This window comes from Peromyscus maniculatus, chromosome 5, assembly GCF_049852395.1.
Source record: "Peromyscus maniculatus bairdii isolate BWxNUB_F1_BW_parent chromosome 5, HU_Pman_BW_mat_3.1, whole genome shotgun sequence".
Lineage (NCBI taxonomy): Eukaryota > Metazoa > Chordata > Mammalia > Rodentia > Cricetidae > Peromyscus > Peromyscus maniculatus.
In genome coordinates this window covers 21396646-21411787 of record NC_134856.1, presented here as the reverse complement: position 1 = coordinate 21411787, position 15142 = coordinate 21396646, and the positions used below count along the sequence as shown (strand labels likewise).

The following is a 15142-nucleotide window of genomic DNA, read 5'->3' as shown; positions in this document are numbered from 1 at the left end:
GTCAGAGGAAGCCAAGTGGAAAGGGCAGAGGGAAGTGACCGGGGCTGCCAAGTAAGAGTCACAGGTGCCCTTTGATGAGGAAGGCTCGTTTGTTTGGGCATCATGGGGCCCCGTTAGAGGGACCACATCCACATGGTAAAGAGATAAAGCACAACATGCCCCACAGAGTCAAAAGTATTTGTTAAAGCAGTGTCCCAGGCTGGCTTCAAACTTACTGAGGAGCCAAGGATAAGCTTCAACTTGGAGTCTCCTCCCTATGCTATTCCAAGTGCTGGTCGTACAGGCATGTAGGTAGCACCATGGCAGTGCTGGGGATGGAACCAGGCCTTTGTGTGTGCTAGACAAGCACTCTGGGTGAGCCGTGTCCCCAGTCCCTTGTGTGTGTGTGTGTGTGTGTGTGTGGTAAATGTGTGTGTGTCACATACACATACACACATGTTCCTAACTAGGTACAGGACAAAGGTCAATGTTAAGAGTCTCCCTTTGGGGTTGGAGAGATGGCTCAGTGGTTAAGAACACTGACTACTCTTCTGGAGGATCTGGGTTCAGTTCCCAGCACCCATATAGTAGCTCACAACTGTCTATAACTCCAAGATCTGACGCTCTCACACAGACACACATGCAGGCAAAACACCAATGCACATAAAATAAAAATAACCTTTTTAAAGAACAGTCTTCTTTCATCATTCTCCACTTTAGTTTTTGTTTGTTTGTTTTTTGAGACAGGGTTTCTCTGTGTAGTCCTGGCTGTCCTGGAACTCTCTCTGTAGCCAGGCTGGCCTCAAACTCAGAGATCCTCCTGCCTTTGTCTCCCAAGTGCTGGGACTAAAGACACTTGCCACCATGCCTGGCTTCCACCTTGTGTTTTGAGACAGGGTTTTACCCACGCAGCTAGACTAGGCACTGGTGGGTGCCAGGAATCCTTCTGGCGTTCCCCAGTCCTATACATGGGCCATTGGCACTTTGCAGACTGAGCCATTATCCCAGGCCTTATTGTTATTATTTAAAGATTTATTTATTTTTATGGGTTTTGTCTACATGCATCTCTGTGCACCATGTTGGGACAGTGTCTGGGAGGGGCCAGATCAGTATGAACCACCTGGAAGAGCAGCAAGTCCTCTTAACTGAGGAGCAGCCATCTCTCCAGCCTAAGAGAAGGCAGCATTTGACGCTGGGTATAAGAGGAGAAACAGCCGGCTACAGAGCAAGACCCAGGACAGGCACCAAAACTATATGGAGAAACCCTGTCTTGAAAAACAAAAACAAGAACAAGAGAAACAGAAAGAAGTGATCAAATGGTTGGGGTTTGTAGCCCTCTATTTCCTGTTTGTTTGTTTATTGGAACAAGATCTCGAAGTAGCCCTAGGTGACCTGGAACTTGCTATGTAGAACAGGCTGGGGGCTGGCCTCCAGTTCATGGGGACCCGCCTGCCTCTGCCTCCTGAGTGAGTACTGGGATTAAAGGTGCGCACCGCCGCTCTGGCTCCTCTGTTTTCTTTTTTAATTTATTTTTATTTTGTGCTCATTGGTGTTTTGCCTGCATGTATGTCTGTGTGAGGGTGTCAACAGCCCTGGAACTGGAGTTACAGGCAGATGTGAGCTGCCATGCGGGTGCTGAGAATTGAACCTGGTCCTCTGGAAGAGCAGTCAGTGCTCTCAATCGCTGAGCCATCTCTCCAGCCCCTCTTTCTGTTTTCTTTAGGTAATTGTCTTTCTTCCAGATTACTATAGCATGACTCGAGTGGGTGGGCCGGTTTTACTGAAAGTCGGCATCCCACAAGAGAGTGGAACATCTCCCTGGGAGTGGTTGGCCCGCACTCTGGAGCATGGATCTTGCTGGTGAACACAGATCGGCCCCAGACAGAGGTCTCTCCCGCTAGCCCGTTGGCTCCTGCTCCAGCTTGGGCCTCCTCAGCAACTTACCCCCAAGCTGACCGCCTTCCAGCCGAAATTGCTCGGCAGAGGCCGGGAAGCGCTGTAGAGTCTCTGCTCTCAATCCTCGCTCCTTCTAGCAGGACACTTGGCCGCCAACGCCTTGATGCGAGCTTTTCTGGAAGGGAGGGAGGGAAGCTGCTCCAGGGCGTAGAGTAGCAGCAGCGCCGCTGCGAACCTGGCAGAGCGGAGCAAGAGCAAGGCAGGGCAGCAGCAGCTCGAAGTGCTGCGGCTCGGGGCGCCCCTTGGGCCGGACCCGAGCTGTGTGGCGCCGCGATCTACGTGCTGCCACGGGGGCGTCGCTGGCCGCGGGTGAAGTCAGGGAAAGACGAGCGGGGAAACACCCCGCAAGGAGGTGGTGGTTCAGAGATCAGCGCGGCGCTCGACTAGAGGTCAGGGCTCCGGGCAGTGATGGAAAATGAGACCCCCAAAGTGTCAGCGTGGTCCCAGAGGGAGAGCGACACATACCTCCTGGGTAGGGAGTTCAGGGAAGCCCTTTCCGAAGAAGCTGTCCCTCCAATCAACCCGTGGGCGCAGGTGGCGGGAATCCGGCGTCCAGCGGAGGAGCCCCGGCCTTGGGGGCGGGCCCAGGGCCGCTCGAATCCCGCTGGCAGGTGCGGGGGGCGGTGCCCAGCCCTGCCCCCGGGGGACGTTCTTGGAGGCCAGAGGCGGGTCAAAGAAGAGTGCTGGCGACGCCTTAGAACCTCGGGCGGCGGCTGCAGCTACAGGTACTGCGCAGGTCACCGCGTCCTACCCATCTGGGCATCTCAATCCCGGCCCCGAGAACCGAAATTTTCAAAGTGCGCCTAACTCGGAACATCCAGGCCTCCGCGCCCGAGAGCGGAGTCCTGGGGTCACCTGAATCTTAGGGCTACGTGCTCCGGCAGCCGCAGAGCCAGGGCACCGAGGGCTGCCGGGGAGGCAGTGAGGTCCTGGAAACCTCTGGAGCGGAGGACTTGAAGACCTCGGAGCCAGAGAGCCAGGTCCCGCAGGTACCAGTTGAGCAGGACACAGAAAGCCTGGACGGTCCCTAGCTGGGCCGCCTGGCACTCGGATAACGGAGGTACTGGGGCAGTGTCCCTCTCTCGACTCTCTCACCTCCCGGGGTGTTTTCCACCGAGGCCCGCGGCATCTCACCGGGCGCCTGCGGAACTGCTGATGGAGACGCCCATCCAGCGCGAAATCCGCCGCAGCTGCGAGCGCGAGGAGAGCCTGCGCCGGAGCCGGGGTCTGAGTCCCGGCCGTGCCGGCGAGGAACTCATCGAGTTGCGCGTGAGGCCGGTGCTCAGCCGGCCCGGCCCCGGCCCCCAACTGCCGCGCGCCCTGGAGCGCGCTCGGGCCGGCGCGAAGATGCAACGGGACATCGAACGCGAGGCTCACAGGCAGGCGGCGCTGGCGAGCCCCGCGGCTCCGCAGCCCGGCGCCCGGCGGCGGCCGCAGCCGCTGGACGAACTCAAGCGCTTCTTTGAGGCAGCAGCGGAGGACGGCGGGGGCTGGCAGCGGCGGCCGGAGGCGGGAGGCCGGCTCCACCCCGCCGTTCAGGACGGCTGCCCGGTGCTGGGGCAGTCGCCGCCGCTTGTTTCCCTGTCACTGCTGGAGCAGGAGGTGCGCCAGGTGCGCGAGCGCGAGCGGGAGCTGCAGTTGCAGCGGCGCAGCATCTACGGGGCCGCTGAGGTCGAGGAGCCAGCGCCAAGCCTCACCCGTAAGCCCGTCACCCCGGGTCCCAGAGCTCCCGCTGTCTCCACCTCCAGTGGCCCTACATCTGTAGGCTTGCAGACTCCCGGGACCCTTAACTATTCTTCGGGGGTCACCTTCTGTTCTCCACTCCCACACCTGGAGTGAGGATCACCAGCAGATCCACCACACATTGTCTTGGAACCTTGGCTGGCTTCCGGCATTCTCGGGTCCCCCATTGTTTTCAGGCTCCTGTCTATGCTGGGTTTGCCTCACTCCTGTTCTTGGGTCCCCAGAACTGGGTGGAGGCCTCCACGGGGAGGGAGGGGTGCACACCTGTATGTGTTTAAGGGGTGCGGCCATCCTCCAGCTAGCGCCCGGGGGGGGGGGCAGCCGCGGCTGAGCGTCCCTTCCCCCACAGCGAGCAGGGGAGACGGAAAGTTGGCGGTGATCTGGCCCCCGCGGAGACGGGCCTCGGAGAACGGCCTGGACAAGGTAGGAGCCTCTCTTTCCAGAGCTTGTCGCTCTCCCAACCCGCCCCTGCAGCGCCTGGGCACTGAGAAGGGAAAGGTGCATTCTGGTCCCCCTGGAGCGCCACTCAAGCCCAAACTCGAAGTCTTAGACGTGACCCGGAGAGTGAAGAGGAGCTGGGGGCCTGGAGCACAAACCGTTTCACCCCCACGCGCCTGGGTATAGCTCTTGCCCCTGATGGTGGCCTTTCTCTCTTTTCCCTAGTAGGAGCGCAGACCCCGAGGGCTGCGAAGGCTGGGACCCTCGTCCAGAAGTGACAAACCCTTTAAAGAACCAGGGTAGAGTTACCCTCCGCATCAGCAGAAGGCCTGGAGAGGGAGGAGCCAGCTCTCTTCGATGGCAACTTGAAATCCTGCCCATCCTTGATACTGACTATGGAATTAACCACCTTTCTCCATTAAAATTGTTTAGTCTTCACTGGAAAACTAACAACCACCCGCAAAACCTGTGAGTGAAACACAAAATAAAGCCCCCCTCCCCCCACTTCCTGGGTTTTAATGCAAGCTGTTTTCTACCGGAACCTCCTTAGTCTGGGTGGAGCGGGAGCTGGGCGGGTGAAGGACTCCCAGGAAAGCCACCAGAGGATGCATCGGAATGTTGGAATTCGAAATGCGCTCAGGTCTCTGTTCCCGGCTGCCTGCTAACCCGGGACTGGAGGCCGGGGCCCTACTGCCCCCTGGTGGTGCGAGTGCAAAATGTTGCGCACCAGCCCATAGACTCCACTTTGGGTTTCCAGATCTCAGCTTTTATTGGTGCCAAAGGCGTCCTGTGCCCAGGGCGCTGCTAGAAAGAGGTGCTGTGCAATTGTCCCTGCTCTAGGGAAATAAACAATAGTGAAAAGTACCAGTGGTGGGCTGGAGAGACGATTCAGGGTAAAGAGTGCTTGCTTTGTAAATGACTTGAGTTCAGTTCCCAGCATCCACATGGGAGGGCCATAAGTGCTTGTAACTCCAGCTCCAGGGGATCAGTCATCCTCTTCTGGCCTCCGGGAGCACCTGAACATACATGGCATACATTCACACAAAAGGCATACATATACACATAAATTAAAATAAAGATGCCTTTCTTTCTTTCTTTCTTTCTTTCTTTCTTTCTTTCTTTCTTTCTTTCTTTCTTTCTTTCTTTTTTTGAGACAGGGTTTCTCTTTGTAGCCTTGGCAGTCCTGAAACTCACTCTGTAGACCAGGCTGGCCTCAAACCCACAGAGATCCACCTGCTTCTGCCTCCTGAGTGCTAGGATTAAAGGTGTGTGCCACCACCACCTGGCTGTAAAGATATATATATATATATATATTTTAAATAAAGAAAAGTAGCAATGGTGTTGATGAGGGGCCAAGCGCCTGGTATTCCGTCCACCCTGTCTTGCTTCTTCTAAAGCCAGGGTTTCATAAGGCCCATATTGGCCTCAAATTCTCTCTGTGGTCAAGGATGACCTTGAAAGTTCTTAAAAGATTTTTTTTGTTTTTTTTTTGTTTTTTTTTTGTTTTTTCGAGACAGGGTTTCTCTGTGTAGCTTTGCGCCTTTCCTGGAGCTCACTTGGTAGCCCAGGCTGGCCTCGAACTCACAAAGATCCGCCTGCCTCTGCCTCCCGAGTGCTGGGATTAAAGGCGTGCGCCACCACGCCCGGCCCTAAAAGATTTTTTTGATTTATGTTGTGTGTATAAGTGTTTTGATAGTGTGTGTGTGTGTGTGTGTGTGTGTGCGTGTGCGCACGCGCGTGCCTTATGTGTAGTGCCTGCAAAAGCAAGAAGAGGACACTAGATTCCCTGGAACTAAAGTTATTGATGGTTGTGAGGGACCATGTGAGTGCTGGGAACTGAACCCTGGTCCTCCAAAAATACTCTTAATTTCTGGGCCCTCTCTCCAGCCACAAGATTTATTTTATTTTTAATTGTGTGTGTGTGTGTGTGTGTGTTTGTAGAGGTATGTGTGTGAGAGTGCAGATATACAGATGCCCCTGGAGTCTAGAGAGGTGTTGGATCCCCTAGAGCTGGAGTTACAGTTATGAACTACCAGAGGCCGGTGGTGGGAACTGAACCTGGGTCCTCTGCAAGGAGAGCAAGGTCCTCTTAACCACAGAGCCATCTTTCCAGCCTTGGAACTGTTCCTAAAAGAGAAAAGCTCAGGACTGGAGAGCTGGCTCTAAAGTTAAGAGTTTTTGTTACTCTGCCAGGCAGTGGTGGCGCACGCCTTTAATCCCAGCACTTGGGAGGCAGAGGCAGGCAGATTTCTGAGTTTGAGTCCAACCTGGTCTACAGAGTGAGTTCCAGGACAGCTCAGGGCTACACAGCAAACTCCTGTCTTGAAAAACCAAAAAAAAAAAAAAAGAAAGAAAAAAAGAAAGAAAAAAAAAAAGAAAGAAACAACCAACCAACCAACCAAAAAAAAATGTTTGCTGTGCATGCAGAGGAGCCAGGTTTATTTCCCGGCACACAGTTTTGAGTGGTACACAATCACCTGTAACTCCAGCTCCAGAAAATCAGATCCTGTCTTTTGGGCTCCTCTGGCACCCTGGAATACACAGGCACACTTTCATGCCTGAGCCCACACACACTCATGCACACACACACACACACACACACACACACACACACACACACACACACATATTTTAAGACAGGCTCTCTCCTCTATATAGTCCTAGCTGTCCTAGAACTATGTAGACCAGGCTGGCCTTGAACTCACAGAGATCTTCCTGCCTCTGCCTCCTGAGTGCTGGTATTAAAGGTGTGTGCGACCATGCCTGGCCACATATATAATTTTTAAAAATAAAAAATCCTTGCTGGGCTGTGGTGGCACATACCTTTAATCCCAGCACTCAGGAGGCAGAGCCAGGTGGATCTCTGTGAGTTTGAGGCCAGCCTGGTCTACAGAGCGAGATCCAGGACAGCCAGGGCTACACAGAGAAACCCTGTCTCGGAAAAAAATATTCTTTAATTAAAAAACAAATCTTGAGCATTTGCCTGGCAAGTAGAAGGCTCTGGGTTTGAGCTAAAACAAAACTACTGATTTTTACTATTTAGGAACCTCTTTCCCTTTTAAAAATCTTTTGAGATAGGGACTCACTATATAACCCTGGCTGGCTATGTGGATCAGGATGGCTTTGAACCTGTGATCTTCCTGTTTCTGCTTCCTAAGTGTTAGGATTCAAGGCCTATGTCATCATACCAGGTTTTTAAAAAAACTTAAAATTATTCAAGTGGGACTGGTATGCAGCCATTTGCCTTTAAACTCAGAACTTAGGAATTGGAGACAGGCAGATCTGAGTTCGAGGTCAGCCTGGTCTACATAGTGATCTCCTGTTGCAGGAGAGGGAGAACCGCAAGTGGGAGTGACCAGTGGCTGGTACACTGCAAACCGTGCTCAGTTCTGGTAAACACTCTACACGGTCTGAGAAAACGGTATCTGTGTAATTCACATACTGTCAGGGTAGTTTAACAGCTTCTTAGAAGTGCGAGGACTGGAAAAAGTGGGCCCTCAAAACACCGTGCAAGTGTGGAGGGCTGGGGATACGGCTCAGTAGGTGAAGTACTTGCCCGTCAACACATAAACCTCGGTGCAAACTGTAATTGCAGAGGTCGGAGCAGACAGATCAGAAGTTCAAGGCCATCCTCAGCTACATAGAGAGCTTGAGGCTGTTTGGCTATATGATACCCTGTCTCAAAAAATATATAAATAATAGAGGGGCTGAGGAGGTGTCTCAGTGGGTAAAACATTCATCATGCCCGCCTGATAATCTGAATTCAGATCCCCAGAAACCACATAAAAAGCCATGGTGCATGCAAAGTCCTGCAGGCCCTTACTAGGAAGTGAGGGGCAGAGACAAGAGAATCCTTGGAAACTTGAGGGCAGCTAGTCTGCACACACAACAGCTTGTGTAAAACAAGCCGGAAGACTAGGGCTGACACCCAGAGTTCTCTTCCAGCCACCACACATATGCCATGGCCTGTCCACAATAACACACACGCTGACACAAATTAAATACTAGCATTATGGTTTAAATTTCTGACTTGTCGGTTCTGGCCCCCGAGTCTCACTGTGCTAACCAGGCTGACCTCCAGCTTACAGCAAGTGACTAATGAAATGGCATCAGATAAACAAGGGAAAGGTCCATATGATGTCAGCCCCAGAAGGACCCTGCCAGAGTCTACATCGCCGAATGCTTGACTGTGACCTCGGGACTGATGGGAAGACAGTGGAGAGCCACTAAGGTGGCAAATGGAATACAAGCTGCTCTTTGGTGGGTGTGGTGTGTCTGTCTGAGTTCATGTGAGTGCACACATCTGTGTGTGGAGGCCAAAGGTCAACCTCGGATGTTCCTCAGAAGCTGTCCACCTTATTTTTTAAATTAAAACTATGTGAGTGTTCTGCCTGCATGTATGTCTGCATACTCGTGCCGTGGGAAGGGTGTTCAGTGCTGTGGAACTGGAGCTGTAGATGGTTGCCAATCACAATGCGAGTGCTGGGAACTGAATCTTGGTCTTCTGGAAGAGCAGCCAGTGTTCTTAACTACTGGGCTCTCTCTCCAGTGCTCCCTCCCACACTATGTAGTCCTGGCTGGCCTCGAACTCACCAAGATCTGCCTGACTCTCCCTCTCAAGCAGAAATTAAAGGTATGTACTCTCATAGACAGCATATTTATATTGTGTATGTGTATGATGGGGGGACGACATGCTACTACATATGTGTGGTGGTCAGAGGACAACGTTTTGGGGTCAGTTCTCTCCTTCCATCTTTAGGTGGGTTCCAGTATTCAAACTGAGCTTGTGTGACAAGTACATGACACACAGCTCTGTTTTATTAAGCAAGGCTGGCCTCCAGCTTACAGCAATCCTCCAGCTCCCGAGTGCTGGGATCACAGGTGTGCATGCACCACTGTGCTCAGCCAACTCTTCTGTAGTGCTGGGGATCAAACCTAGAGCCTTGTGCATGCTAAGTTCAACTACACCCACAAACCCTGACATCAGTATTTATACTTATCTGTATGGTAAGTATAAATTCCCTTGCAGTATGTCTGTGTACTACCTGTGTGCCTGCAGAAGCCAAAAAAAGGGCACTGGATCCCCTACAACTGGAGTTACAAATGGTTGTGAGCCCCCCAAGTGTGTGCTGGGAGGGACGATGTGAATAGGCACAGCAGTTAGTCCAGTCAACACTAGGAGGAATCAGAACAGTCTTGGATATTCTGATCCGGGCTGTGGAGTAAAACATTATGTAGTCATTGGTGTTAGCAGAGGCCTCTCCGTAAGAGCCTGGGTTTGGTGTGTAACCTGGAGTCAGCGCACTGGTCACATCTGTTTCAAACAGGTTTAGATTAGTATGTACCAGGTGTTACCAGCTGACTTACTGACGCATAAGGCATGGTGGCACTCTGGAGGTCCAGGCTGGACGAAAAGGACAGCCTGGGCTATATACTAAGACTGGATTTAAAAAGAAGAAAAAAGTGCTGGCCAGACGGCTTTGCTGATAAAAAGCCCTGGAGGCTCTTCGAGAGGACCCTTGTTCAGTTTCTTACACCCACACGGAGGCTGACAACTATAATTCCAGTCCCAGCGTATCGATGCCCTCTCTGGCCTCCTTGGGCAAGCAGGGAAAACTCACATATTAATAAAAATAAAACATTTTTTTTTTTTTTTTTTGGGAGAGAGATAGGGTCTCTTTACATAGCCCTGACATCCCGGAACTCACTATGTAGACTCGGCTGGCCTCGAACTCAAAGAGACCCCCCTGCCTTGGTTTCCCCGAGTGCTATGATTAAAGGTGTGTGCTACTATGCCCGGCTAATAAAAATTACCCTTTTGTTTTTTGAGACAGGGTTTCTCTGTGTAACAGCCCTGACTGTTCTGGAACTCACTCTGTAGTCCAGTCTGGCCTCAAACTCACAGAGATCCACCTGCCTCTGCCTTCCTAGTGCTGAGAATAAAGGCGTGCGCCACCACACCAGGCAAAAAATTACTCTTAAAAAAATCAAAAACCACAAAGGCATGGTTCTGGGCCTCAATAATTCTGGGTCTCACATTCTGACTCTGTGAAAATTTTAGGATCCAAATATCGACCTCTCAGAGTGACCCAGGGGAGGAGGAAGAACCCCATTCCTATGCGGGGACCAATTTCGCTCGGAAGACCCAGATCCTGAACCCAGAGCATGGCACGGAGCAGGAGTTCATTTCTCTCGGCTAGAGCCTCCTCGCCAGCCCAAGACCGATGTGAGGCCGAGCGCCCCAGGACTCGGCTACCCTGCACTCCGGACTCTTCGTGGGGCAAGACAACAATCAGCTCGCCTCGGGCACCCCAAAAGCTGAAGAAAGTCCGACTCCACTCTGCAAACTGAGCCCCCGCAGTTTCCTAGGGCACATTGGGAAATGTAGTTGTGGGTTTTTTTTTTTTTTTTAAACCCTGGATAGGAATCACTTCCGGGTTAAAAAAAACGGGCGTAGTTCTAAGTCTTCCTCCGGTGGGCCTAGAATTTTCCTGCTACCAGAAACTTGTTTTCTGGGTTCCGGTTGCTGACGAGAGCCGCTACTTCCCTCTTTGACTCATGTGTGCTTCTGCGCACGCGCAGCTCTCTCGCGGAGGTCTTTGGACTACACTTCCCAGAAGGCCCCTCGGTGGGCGGGGCCTACCCGCCCCCAGGGGAGGGACGCGGCGCTCACAGGAGACACAGAACCTCTGACCTCGCTCTTTTATTAACAGAAAAGTGTGTGTGCACTTGGTGTTCGGTGGCCCGTGCCGCGGCGTACTCAGTGCAGCCCGCCCCTGTTCCTGCCTGGAGTTTGGGGTTATCAAGCCGGGGCTGGCGTCTTCTCCTGGGGCTCAGGATGCCGGGGCAGCCCAAGCCGAGGGCCCGGCAGCGCTGGGGGGCCGGGCGGGGCCGACCTGGCCCATGAGGATCTGTACCAGCAGGTCGGTGGCCAGCACATGCGACGGCTCCTCGAAGCCGATGGTTAGTAGCTGCTGGTAGTCCCCGGGTGGCTGCGGGCACAAAATCCTGGGGGCCCGGAGACAAGCCTGGACTTGAGCACCCCTGCTCCTCAAGGCTGGGAGGGGCTTCCAGTTAGGGGTGGGGGATACCCTAAGGGAAAGTGTTTCCCCTGTTGACAAACTCCTGAGTTGAAGCTCTGGACCTGAGGCTGCTAATCACTTTACTAGCTTCCTGGGAGAGTGACTTATCCACTCTGAAAACATGTTTCCTTCTTTGTAAAATGGATTGGTCCACACCCCTATGAACTGCTGTTTGGTCTGCATAAAGCACTTTTCAGGGCACAGTAAAACGCGATACCTGCTGCCAGTGGAAGCTGAGTGTTCCCCGAGATCCAGTCCTTGGGGTTCTGGTCCCGCCCTCCCTCAGACCTCAAGCCTACATCACCATCACTGGGATCCTACCATGAATCAAGGTCATCCTCTGCTGGTCCTAGGGGTATCCACCGGCCGATGGACCAGAGTTTCTGGATTTGGGGGCACGAATTGGCTGGACCCTGGCCTGCATCCTCCCATGTATCGCGATAACATAAGAAGTAGCTGAGAGGGAGAGATGAGAAAGAAAAGCAATTCCTTAAGTTTTTCTGCTGAGGGCTTTAATTCTGGAGGTGAGGTTCAAGTCCATCAGAAGTTGCCTGATGTTCTCAGTGTGGCTCAATGCTGAGGACTTTCCTCCCTGGTGGCCTAACCTGAAGATGAGGATTTTTATTTTAATGGGAAGGTGGAGTTAAGAAAACTAAAGGTAGGAGGTGAAGCTCAGTGGTGTACAGTGCTGGCCTAGTTAGTATATGCAAGGTCCTGGGTTTTACCCCAGCACTGCAGAAGGTGTTCCGTTTCCTGTCTTGCTTTTCGCTCTTTGGTGGTGGTGTAAAGGTTCAACCTGACATTCAGCACAGGAGGGGAAAGACTTTGATTTTGACAAGGAAACTCACTAATCCACGTGGGAGTCTTGTCCCTGGCTGCTGGCCTCTGTGGTGGTCTCTAGGTTCCAGCGCATCTTCTTGTAGAGGTATCTCGGGAAGTGACTGGCAGTGTACGCAGCTGGGGTGCAGTACCGGAAGATGGACACATCGTGGGAAGGGCTGATGGAGAACCTCCCGCAGAAGAAGCAGGAGATGCTAGCAGGAGATAGAGTGGACAGCAAGCTGGGCCCTGGCCTCCGACACCCCACACTCATTTCCTGCCCCCTTACCTCAGAGGGTTGGTTTCCTCCAGGTCCACGAACCCGAAGGAGGCATACATGAGAACTAACTGCTCCAAGCGCAGGGTTAGCTGCTGAGAGATCTCCAACAGCTGCGGAAGGTGGGACTTCATGACCTCAGATGGTCGGCCAGAAGCAACCCTCCTACCCCTAGGCAGAGTCCAAAGGAGAAAGGGGCCTGGTAAGACAGCTCCGGTACACACCCTCTTCTGGACCAGCTCCTGCAGGGCTCCGTAGATCGGAGGGACGCTCCTTGCAGCAGCCTCAAGGTACAGGAAGTAAGGCTCACACATTGTTAGGAAGGTGGGCATGGCCTTGGCTAGCTGTTCCTTCTGTACTCGGTCCCTGCTGAAGGGAGAAAGGGGCTTTCACGTGGCATCACTTTGCCTCCATCCCCAGGTGTCCCATGCTTACTCTTCCACCTGTATCCCTGGCTGAACCCATTACAGAATTCCCCCGGTGCTGAGGCTTAATGGTCAGAGCGCTTCAATAGCACGTGCAGAGCCCTGGGTTCCATCCCCAGCACCCAAAAATTAAACGTAAAAAGGGACTGGAGGTTAAGCCAGCAGAGACTAGGGCTCACCTGGGTGAAGCTTTAGTCTCTGCCCAGCATAAGAAGGACCCCCCCCCCCAGTGTTGTCTTCCTCCCGTCTTCCAGAACCACCTACATCACTCATGTAGAAATTTGTTAAAATGCCGACACCTGGGCTGGGGGGCAGCTCTGTGGTCCAACACTTGCCTAGCACAAGGGCCTGGTTTCCATCCCTGGTATGTTTGGGGGGACGTGCAACTTAGTTCTCTCAAAGCTCTGCTGAGTGATACTCAGAAAGCTGGGGTTTAAGCCAGTCTCCTACAGACACCACAGTCCTTTTCCCCTGGTCTGGAAATTGCATTTTTCTTTGGAAGTGGAGGGTGGCCTCTCACATTAGAAGTTCTCTGGCCAGAGGTGATGCAGATAGATTTTGTTTAGCTGACTTTCACAGGTTAAAAAAAAAAAAAAATCTAAGCCAGCATTTCAAATTTGGTAGGCAGTACTCAGTGGACTGAGTCGGGAGGGTCATCAATTCGGGTGTGATGAGATCCTATCTAAAAAAGAAAAAGAAAACTCTGCCAAATAACCAACCAACCAACCCACCAAAAACAAAATTCTGGAAGAAAGACTTGGTATCCCAAGCCTACACATTGCCCGCCCCTGCCTCTCAATTCTCCATAGCCCTCGGCACACTAGTCAAGTGTATTCCTAATCAGCTAGCCTTGAGTACTGTCTCTGGACCCTGATTCAGTTTTCGGCCTGTGTGTGAGCTGCACAGCCCGTCCTCCTGTCCTGGAACCTAGGCCCCTGCCCAGGATCACCTGTAGAGCAAGTAGCTTTGAAAGTCATCCGCCTTCCTGAGCAGGTACCGGAGCTGGTCAGTGATGGGGCTGAACATGGAGTCCAGTGGGAGGCGAGCCTGGGCCGGCCCGAGCTCGGCTGCCAGTGGCTCCCGGGAAGACGCGGAGGCCGGGGCTTCCATCAGCTGCTGTGCCCGCTGGGGCTCCTGCTCCGCCGAGGCCTCGGGTCTCCTGGCGGGTGACCACGAGGGGTCTCCATAGGGCGGCGGCCCGGGTCCCAGTTCGTCCGAAGGCGGTGCTTCCCCAGGGCCCAGGGCCAGCGACCCAGCGACCCAGGGCTCCGCAGCCATCAGCGTCCACCACAGACTCCTGCAGCCTCCGCGGCGTCCCGGGAATGCAGCACACCTGAGGCCGATCGGCGGGGGCAGTGAGCGCAGCCACGACCCACTCGGCCTGGCCTCGACGTCTCTACCGGCGCCGCCCCGCGGGGTTTGCCTCTTTTGAATTTGAGCACGCGGAGGGCCGCGCACGAAGCTCGGCGGGCACCTGGCGCGCGCGGGGCAGGGCGATGCCAAGGGCGGAGCCCCAGACCCGCCAGGTGGCAGCCTTTTCTCTCACAGGCCGTTGACTGGGCAGGAGGGGAAGGGGTTCCTGACATGTTAGAATCCATGAGTGCAGTTACCGAGAGGCCTAGGCTCCACCCCTGCCGGTGACCCCCAAGATTTGACTCTTCACTGATGGAGCTGGGATCTGCATGTGAGTCTACCAGAGACTCGTGAGCAGCAGTTACTTTTACAATAAAGATTATCAGACAGATGACCTGGCTTTTCCCATTGTCTCCTTTGTTCCAGTATGCCTGCCCTGGTTCCAGAACACACCTCTGACACTTGGAGACTGGATTCCTAGCCACGTGCAAAGACCGGGATTTAAGTGTGGCTAGGAAGCCAAATACATTAATTACAAGGCTCCCAGTAAAGCAGCAACAGGTGACACACTGTCCTGCGTGACCCTCACACCTTGACTGTGTCAAAGGCAGTCGGCCTGTTCTGTAAAGTGAGTTTTTATGGCGTCTGCTTCATTAAACTACAGAGGAAACAAAACGCTCAGGAAGTGTGCGGTGAACTGTTAGTCACTCAACAAACACTTGAGCAGGCAGGAGGACAGAAGACAAAGGAACTGTTCTGGTCCTAGAGTCATATTTTTTTGAGACAGGATTGCATGTAGCATAGGCTGGCCTTGCACTATGTAGCTAAGGCTAGCCTTGAATTCCTGATCCTGCGTCGTCTCAAGTGCTGAGGATAACAGGTGTGCCGTAAACACTATTTCCTTTAGCAGTGTTGGGGATGGAAGCCGAGCATTCTGCATGCTTGGCCAGTCGGCCCTACTGGAGTGGGCTGAGGAAAGCCGTCACTGTTCTTCCTCCCTCCCCAAAAAACTTCTCACATTAAACTCTCCACGGTTCTTAGCACCTCCTGTCTCCATTCAGAAAAAGGAC

The 15142-nt window shown here is 53.2% G+C and overlaps 2 protein-coding genes and 1 long non-coding RNA gene across 14 annotated transcripts; 2 read left to right on the top strand and 1 right to left on the bottom strand.

The window, feature by feature from the left end:
• The first annotated feature begins 2618 nt into the window (after window positions 1–2618).
• Window positions 2619–5603, top strand: Misp3 (MISP family member 3). Of its 3 annotated transcripts, none has more exons than XM_076571851.1 (3): window positions 2619–3634; window positions 4028–4101; window positions 4345–5603. In XM_076571851.1, exons 1-3 carry the CDS (start codon window positions 3091–3093, stop codon window positions 4417–4419), a joined length of 693 nt encoding a protein of 230 aa, XP_076427966.1. In that variant the 5' UTR covers window positions 2619–3090; the 3' UTR covers window positions 4420–5603. The 3 variants fall into 3 exon arrangements, with proteins under 3 accessions (XP_076427966.1, XP_076427967.1, XP_076427968.1); XM_076571852.1 differs by having other exon boundaries at window positions 2620–3634; window positions 4342–5603; XM_076571853.1 differs by lacking the exon at window positions 4028–4101 and having other exon boundaries at window positions 3091–3634; window positions 4342–5603.
• Window positions 5604–10804: 5201 nt separating this feature from the next.
• Window positions 10805–14158, bottom strand: C5H19orf67 (chromosome 5 C19orf67 homolog). 10 transcript variants are annotated; one of them, XM_006993078.4, is made up of 6 exons: window positions 13669–14158; window positions 12519–12663; window positions 12307–12407; window positions 12047–12232; window positions 11520–11654; window positions 10805–11124 (listed from the first exon to the last, which is right to left on the bottom strand). In XM_006993078.4, exons 1-6 carry the CDS (start codon window positions 13995–13997, stop codon window positions 10950–10952), a joined length of 1071 nt encoding a protein of 356 aa, XP_006993140.1. In that variant the 5' UTR covers window positions 13998–14158; the 3' UTR covers window positions 10805–10949. The 10 variants fall into 10 exon arrangements, with proteins under 10 accessions (XP_006993140.1, XP_076427960.1, XP_006993141.1 ...); XM_076571845.1 differs by having other exon boundaries at window positions 12047–12196; window positions 13669–14150; XM_006993079.4 differs by having other exon boundaries at window positions 12519–12660; window positions 13669–14150.
• Window positions 14159–14264: 106 nt separating this feature from the next.
• Window positions 14265–15115, top strand: LOC121829361 (uncharacterized). Its single transcript, XR_006072136.2, has 2 exons — window positions 14265–14403; window positions 14499–15115. It is a non-coding gene; the product is annotated as an uncharacterized LOC121829361 (long non-coding RNA).
• The last annotated feature ends 27 nt before the right edge of the window (window positions 15116–15142 follow it).

Coding starts and splice junctions, on each gene's coding strand:
- Misp3 (XM_076571851.1), top strand. CDS start 3,091: ATGGAGACGCCCATCCAGCGCGAAATCCGCCGCAGCTGCGAGCGCGAG. Junction 3,635..4,027: donor GCCAGCGCCAAGCCTCACCC/GTAAGCCCGTCA, acceptor CTTCCCCCACAG/CGAGCAGGGGAGACGGAAAG. Junction 4,102..4,344: donor CGGAGAACGGCCTGGACAAG/GTAGGAGCCTCT, acceptor TTTCCCTAGTAG/GAGCGCAGACCCCGAGGGCT.
- C5H19orf67 (XM_015986590.3), bottom strand. CDS start 13,997: ATGGCTGCGGAGCCCTGGGTCGCTGGGTCGCTGGCCCTGGGCCCTGGG. Junction 12,664..13,668: donor CAAAGCTACTTGCTCTACAG/GTGATCCTGGGC, acceptor TTCTCCCTTCAG/CAGGGACCGAGTACAGAAGG. Junction 11,655..12,046: donor CAAGACTCCCACGTGGATTA/GTGAGTTTCCTT, acceptor TCTCCCTCTCAG/CTACTTCTTATGTTATCGCG.